Genomic DNA, 7,537 nt, shown 5'->3' with positions numbered 1-7,537 from the left:
AACATAAAAAATGTAAGTAAAGATGCATAGGAAAATCCATTTTCGATGAACTTGATCTTGTCATGAAGATAACCACAGGTTCTAAGACTCACAAATAGAAAGCCAAACAAGAACCAAGAAATATGATGCCAAGGATGCAAAGTTTGAGTTCTCTACAAACAATACGATTAATTTACTCACTCGAGATCCCACCTTGATATTACGGCTATTGATCCTATATCCCGGTCTCTGAGCTAACACCAGGAGAACAGTAAGATAGAAAATCTATCAAGGTAATACCTTGGCTAGATGATGACAATCTTGACCTCCTCAAGTTGAATCACCTTTATTGATTGTGTTGGCTGGATGAAGACTAGTAAATTCCTTCCCCATACACCACTATGGGAGATAATCTCATAGGCATATATTCACTTGTCCATTATCACCAGAATGGATGGCAAGATTCAAGGATGTGATCTCATCGTGATGCTCCTATTGAACTTGCACAACTCAACCTTGAACCTTTTCTTCTCACTGTCCATGGATGATGTCTTGAAGGTAAACATGAGTGTTCAGATAATCTTCTTCTTCAAGACATGCTTTCAATAGGCTCAACTCTCACATGACCATTCTTTGGATAACTCCTTGAATAACACCTGGTCATCAATAATCTGCCTTCAAGCCAACATATGATCTTCAAGAATTTCCTATGGACAAAGCCTTCAAGTATCTCAAAGCAACCATTAGTCCATAGGGATTGTCATAAATTACCAAAACCAAAGATGGGGCGACCATGCTCTTTCAGTTAATTTAGTCTGATGCTGGCCATTGATGGGTGGAATCTCATCTCGCCGGCCTCGCTCTACACCATGGTATTTAAGCTTCTCTTTTAAATGATGAAGAAACTCGTCGATGGGTCAAAACCCATACAAGTTCACGTGTAGATAAAAAATATTGTGCACCCTCAAATATTCATGAGCTGCCACCTCCTCTTCCCCTATCGAGCATGCTTCCCAATAAGCATTATCCTCACATCTCGTGTCTCTCTCATCAGCATCCTTCCACACCCTGTGGCCATGTAGTGTTGCTTGCTCTTGCGCACTTCCTCCATCATATTATTTGGGTCGTGCTTCAGCATAGGAAGCGACCGGTGAGGATATGACATCGATGCAGATGGACCGGAGGCATGATGCTATGGTGACACTTCAAATTTGTGTAGATCAAAGGACCCCGGACCACACATACTACTACTATGCATGATTGACATCTTTTACCTAGGATTAGGTATATGTAGATATTTACCAATATACAATTATATTGTCCATTTTTGTATCACCAACAAAAATCTAGTGACAAATTTACAAAAATCTAGGTATATGGATAAATAGTGTTACCGTATGTTTATTCTTCTTATTTTATATGGACCAATTGTTACATGCAGGAAAATGGTTATTTGTAATGGTTATAACTTATAATACAACAATTTTTTATTTTTGAACTATCTTTATTCTTGTGTAGTTTTTGGGGACAACAAAACGTATCACCATTGTAAAATGAACAAAAAAATTGATTTATGCATTATGAAGGCAAAGATGCTATTGAAGCTACTATAATTTTTTTATTTGCGACAAGCGCAACCTAGATCTAGAAATGCCTAAGAAGCCCAAGAATAATGGAGGAAAATCTGTTTGCAAACCAACCCAAGGTACAACATAACTTGTTTTCTCCGACCCGGTAAAGTGCAATCCTCACCTCTTTAGGTGAGAGTATGCCTAGAATTTTTGGAGTGGGAAGATCCATGGGCCCATTTTCTTAATTTAGGGGTTTGTCTTAAGCTCATAGCTATTTTATTTCTCTAATACTAATACTATAATAGAGTCTCAATGAGTTCAGTAACAACAATTTACAACTGAGAAAACATCATTCTTCCTTAGCGGATCTAGGTTTTGGTATAATAACTCTCCAACTACTCGCCTCGACAAAATCAAGCCAATAACTTCCAGTCGCTAGAAGCATGTTAGGGCATTTCTGTGTGCGTGTGCGATCTCGTCCATGGGACAGACCAATGGGAGTGTGACGTTAAAACACAAACATATTTTCGAAGTCGAAACCCTAATTCTAGGCACTTTACCTAATTTACCAAAAATAAGTAAGAATCTTCGACAAAAACATAAAAGTTGTGCTAAAAAACAGGAAAAGCTATCTTTAGTTGTATGTTTCTTGATTTTATCAACAAGATGTGTCATGTTTTTTTACTAATTGTCGGGGATATACCCCACGGTATGACCCGGCCAGAAATATGACCCGGCCGGGCTTGGCGATTTACTTGAGACCCAGTTGACACTTGGCGATTCACTGGCGATCCGCCCTGACAAGACGGTTTACAAGCAACATGTCTGAACGTTATGAGTCACTGGTAACCCGGCGGGCAGGACAGACGGATGACAAGGCCCAAGGCCCAGAAGGCCGGTTTATGGTAATGGTGGGCCGGTTTAAGAGGAAAGGCGTGAGCAATATTTACCTACAAGGAGTTAAGACCCGGATTTGTATCCGGTTTGTATTAGAAGGTAGACTAGTCCTAATCCTAATAGGACTCCACATGTAACCCACCCTCTAACTTATATAAGGAGGGGCAGGGCTCCCCAAAGAGGGACAAGTAGGAAGAAAGAATCTTAAGGGCTAGACACAAAGAGCTGGTTTATCGGCGACTCTCTCGTGATGATAATGAGACCTAGCCACAAACATCAGGTAGGGTTATTACCGGATGATGTCTCCAGAGGCCCGAAGCTGTCTAAATCCTTGTCTTGTGTTGCGTCTCTCGATTCCGCTCAACCCCTCTCAAGCTATCACATAGATGCGTTGGCCTCACGACTAAGTCCTCACACTAGGACATCTGCCATGACAATTCCACGACACTTATGCAGGGACATATTTTGACAATAGCATTACCATATTTTCATGATTCATTTGAGAGCATACATACTATTAAATCTGAGTTGTTTATAACTCTACTAAAGAAAATATTCGATTATGTCAACAAGAGTTCCCCCACCTCAATGGCACCGAAAGGCCCCTAGAGGAGAGTGAACCTGGTGATGGCACTTATCCAAGAATCCTAGGCACCTTTCTTTGGAGAGAGGCGTGAGACGATAGAGTGAGGTGGAAATGCATTTGGTTCCCCTAGTTTATAAAAATAGTTATATATGACAAAAAATGTTTCATGATCAGAGGGGTTTGTTTATCCAACAAAACTAAATTATCCGTCCTTGTGAAAAAGTATTCTTGATGAGCTAAAATATTTCAAATTTCCATGTTGAATACTAATTAAATAACTTCACACACACCATCTTAAAAATATTGATGTGGTTGTTCGACAACAAACTAGAAGCAATAATAAAAGGTTTGTGGACTACCTTAGGAATGCGTCACAAAAATAACGAACAAATCAGCAAGTGGAAAAGATACAATAAAGAAGAAAACATAAAGGGAGTGCCCTATTTAGGGTACACATTAAATGATTAAAAAACTAAGAAGAAAGGGAATCAGCAATAAAAAGGAAGTGAAGATGGTAAACTAAAACAAAAAATTATACAATATATTTAAACAAAATTGGAAAATGAAAAACCAAATATATGCCTTGTTGACGTGAAACCAGTAGTCGTTTTGCTTGTGTATGTTTTCGAAAAGGAAGAACAAAGTGAACCAACACCCTCGATTGTTGCAAAAACACCATCCGGTTACAAAAGCAGCCCGGACTAGTTCTGCAAATTGCTGCATTTGACTAGAAATCCATTTATTTCTCCTTTTCAGCTCAATATAAGGAAATAAAAAGTTTTATTATGTTAGGAATGTATGTTTAAGATAGAATCCATTGAGCAAAATAATTGAAACTGAATAAAAAAGACAATTTATATCTACCATAACGGTGGAGGGGGGAGGGAGAGTCATCAACTACAATGCTTCCACATCGATCCACTATGGCACTGGTACTCTCGTCGATAAGTCATGGTATGGAGCTTATATCATCAACGTGGTAGGTTGTCTCCTTGCCTGGCCTTCGCCTTGTTCTCCATGTTGAAGGTTTGTGCTTCAAATTGTTGTCACTGGTATCTCAAGCAACGTCAAGCGACTTCCCGACTGTAGTTATCAGGACTACCTGCTCCAGTGATGTAGATTTGGTGTTGGCATGCTTCACAATGCTACGGTTTGAATTTAACCTCCTATGATTTTATCAGTTAGCAATCTGGCGTAATAATTGGCTGAAACTTAATATTCGTACGTTCTAATCTGTTGAATATATGGTTTGTGCATGTATATTTTATAGTCCGGCCCACCTCCTAATCATTGTATAGTTGAGGTTGTGGCCCACCTTGTACTCCATATATACGTGCGCTATGCACCAATCAATACATCGAGTTGCATTGCCAAAATATTCGTTTCCAACATGGTATCATACCTACGATCCTAGCCCTAACTCATGCCGCCGCCGCCGCGTCTCCTCGCCGCCGCGCCGCCGCCCCCCTGTGTGTCGTCGCCGCCTCGCGCTTCCGCCCACAACCCGCAGCGCCGCCACCCGTGCCGCGCCGCCATCCCTCCCGCGGCGCCGCTTCACCACGCGTCGCCGCCCTCCCCTCTCAGCCATGGCCTCCCCCAGTTCCACCGGTACCACCCGCAGCCGCCGCACCAACCCCTTCGACGGCCCCGATCCCGTCGTCATCCGTGATCTCAATATCCTCGCTCGGGTTCCCGTCGTCCCCGATCAACTCACCTGCACCTACTATGCCTGGAAGACGTACTTCTCCCTTGTGTTCCGTGAGTACAATCTCCGCGATCACAGCAATGGTTCCGTGGACTCCCGCTTCATGGAGGACGATGAGGAGTGGACGTCCATCGACGCCACTCTTATCTGCTGGATCTACACCACCATCTCGAAGGACCTCTTCCACACGGTGGTCTCCGCCGATGATGACGCACACGCCATTTGGACTAAGCTCAACGACCTCTTCACCGACAACGCGCTCCAACGCAAGGTTTTCTTGCACGGTGAGTTTTTTGAGTGCCAGCAGCTTGACTCGTCGGTCGACGATTATTGCATGCGCCTCAAGAAGCTTGTCGACGAGCTCCGTGACCTCGGCGAGAAGGTCTCCGACGAGCTCCTCCTCAGCACTCTCATCGCCGGCCTGAACGAAGACTTCGGGAACGCCACCTCCAACATCCCTCTCATCACCAACCCGACCTTCCCCAAGGTCGTCGCGTACCTGAAGCTGGAGGAGAAGAGGATGCGGATGTCGCGCACCCGAGCCACCCATACGGCTCTCACCACCGGAACCCGCGGCGCTGCGCCGCCCACCGCACCTGCTCCCCCGCCGCGGCCCGCCCAAGGGCCCCTCCACATGCAGCCGCTACCCAGGTTCCCACATCTCGCGCCGCCGCAGCCCCTCCGCCGCCCCCCGCCGAGTAGCAGCAGCGCCGGGGCGGGCATCACGGCCGAGGTGGCCGCAAGCAGCAGCAGCCGCCAGCTGCCATGGCGGGGTGCCGCGCCAGCCGCAGCACCAGCTCCCGCCGTCGCCCTGGCAGGCCGGCCGGAACCCCTGGACGGGGGTTGTTCACGCATACTCCATGCCCATACCGCGCGCCTCGTCCCTGGTGTTTTTGGCGCCCGCCCGGCCCCTCATCAGGCTCTGTACGCAGCCCCTCAGGCGTATCCGCCGGTGCCGCTCTACGGCTCCTCGGCGGCCTATGGGCTGCCTCCGTCCGGTGGGCTCGTGGCACTGCCGCCACAGCCTCTACCGTCAGCCCCGGCCCTCCCGCCGGCACCATGGGACCCCGCGCTGCTAGCGGCCCTCCACATCGCCCCCACGCCACAGCAGTACACCGGTGGTGGCGACTGGTACATGGACACCGGAGCCACGGCTCACATGGCCGCCAACCCCGGTAACCTTCTTACCGCTCACCCTGTTCACAGTGCTGCTCGCATTATTGTGGGCGACGATTCTTCCATGCCCATCACTCATGTCGGCCATGCTGCTTTTCCTTCTAACTCCGTTCCATTACGTCTTTCTAACGTACTCGTTTCACCTGACATCATTAAAGATCTTGTTTATGTTCGTTCTCTTACACGTGAAAATCCTGTCACCGTTGAATTTGACATGTTTGGCTTTTCTGTTAAGGATGCCCGTACCCGGATGGTGCTCCACCGATGTGACAGCCCCGACGATCTCTACCCGGTCCACTCCTCCACATCCTCCGTCGCTGCACCCATGGCGCTTTCCGCTGGAGTGGACCTTTGGCATGCTCGTCTTGGTCATCCCAACCCTGCCACCCTTTGTTATTCTTCATAGTTTTTCATTCACGTGTAATAAGATCGACGATCACACTTGTCATGCTTGTCGTCTCGGCAAACATACTCGCTTACCCTTTAGCACTTCCTCGCATGTTGCTTCATACCCATTTGAGTTAATTCATAGTGATGTTTGGACCTCTCCTGTTGCAAGTAACACGGGCTATCTCTATTATCTTGTTCTCCTTGATGATTTTTCGCACTATGTGTGGACCTTCACGTTGCGGCGAAAGTCGGATTCTGTTGCCACTCTCACCGCATTCTACTCCTATGTCTCCACGCAGTTTGGTCGCCCCATTCATGCGTTGCAAACAGACAACGGTAAGGAGTTCGATAATCTTGCAATCCACAACCTTCTCGCCACACACGGCATGATTTTTCGTCTCACTTACCTGTACACTTTGCAACAAAATGGTCGCGCTGAGCGCGTGCTTCGCACTCTTAGTGACTGTGTTCGCACCCTCCTCTTTCACGCCAACGTGCCACCACGTTTCTGGCCTGACGCGCTCGCCACCGCATCACTACTCCTCAACATCCGTCCCTGTCGCACTCGCGGGAATTTTGCTCCTCATCATCTTTTGTTCGGCACGCCACCTTCCTACACCGAGCTTCGCATTTTCGGTTGCTTGTGCTACCCTAGAATCGCTTCCACTACTTCTCATAAGCTCGCACCATGGTCCGTGGCCTGTATTTTTCTTGGCTATCCCCCCAACACCAAAGGCTACTACTGCTATGATCCTATCTCACATCGGGTCATCACTTCCCGACACGTTTACTTTGATGAGATGGTTTTTCCGTTTCAGCAGGTACCTTCGGATGTTGCGGCCTTGCCCGCTCCTGGTGACGGCTGCTCGGGCGCTTCTCTCGGGCCGCCTCCTGGCTTTGAGGGTGCCCGCGTGCCCCGGGTTGAGTTCCTCCCAGGCTGGTTTCCTTAGGGGCTGCACCCTTCCCGGCGCCTGCGATGCCCCCTGCGCCACCATCGGCGCGGGCCTCCTCGGCGCCCCCCGCGCCCTCGCCGGCGGCCTCGCCCGCGGCCGCCTTCCCCACGCCCTCGCCGGCGGCCTCGCCCGCAGTGGCCTCACCCGCGGTCTCACCCGCGGCATCCGTGGCGGCGGGCTCTTCTTCGTCCTCGCCTGTCGCCTCGGACTCGCTGCCCCGCCCGATGACTCGCTCTCGGGCCGGTACCTTCCGCCCGAGTACGCGGTACACCAGCGATGA

General features: G+C 48.4%; 1 protein-coding gene across 1 annotated transcript; it reads left to right on the top strand.

Moving 5' to 3' along the window:
* The first annotated feature begins 4,619 nt into the window (after positions 1-4,619).
* LOC147958336 (uncharacterized) lies at positions 4,620-7,537 on the top strand. The gene is made up of 2 exons (XM_087532098.1): positions 4,620-6,268; positions 7,126-7,537. The coding sequence occupies exons 1-2, from the start codon at positions 4,620-4,622 to the stop codon at positions 7,535-7,537; spliced, it is 2,061 nt and encodes a 686-aa protein (XP_087388224.1).

This window comes from Triticum urartu, chromosome 7A (assembly GCF_056163025.1).
Source record: "Triticum urartu cultivar PI428250 chromosome 7A, HENAU_Tu73, whole genome shotgun sequence".
In the NCBI taxonomy this organism is placed as follows: Eukaryota; Viridiplantae; Streptophyta; class Magnoliopsida; order Poales; family Poaceae; genus Triticum; species Triticum urartu.
The sequence above is the reverse complement of the archived record's forward strand: the minus strand, read 5'-3'. Positions and strand labels throughout refer to the sequence as shown.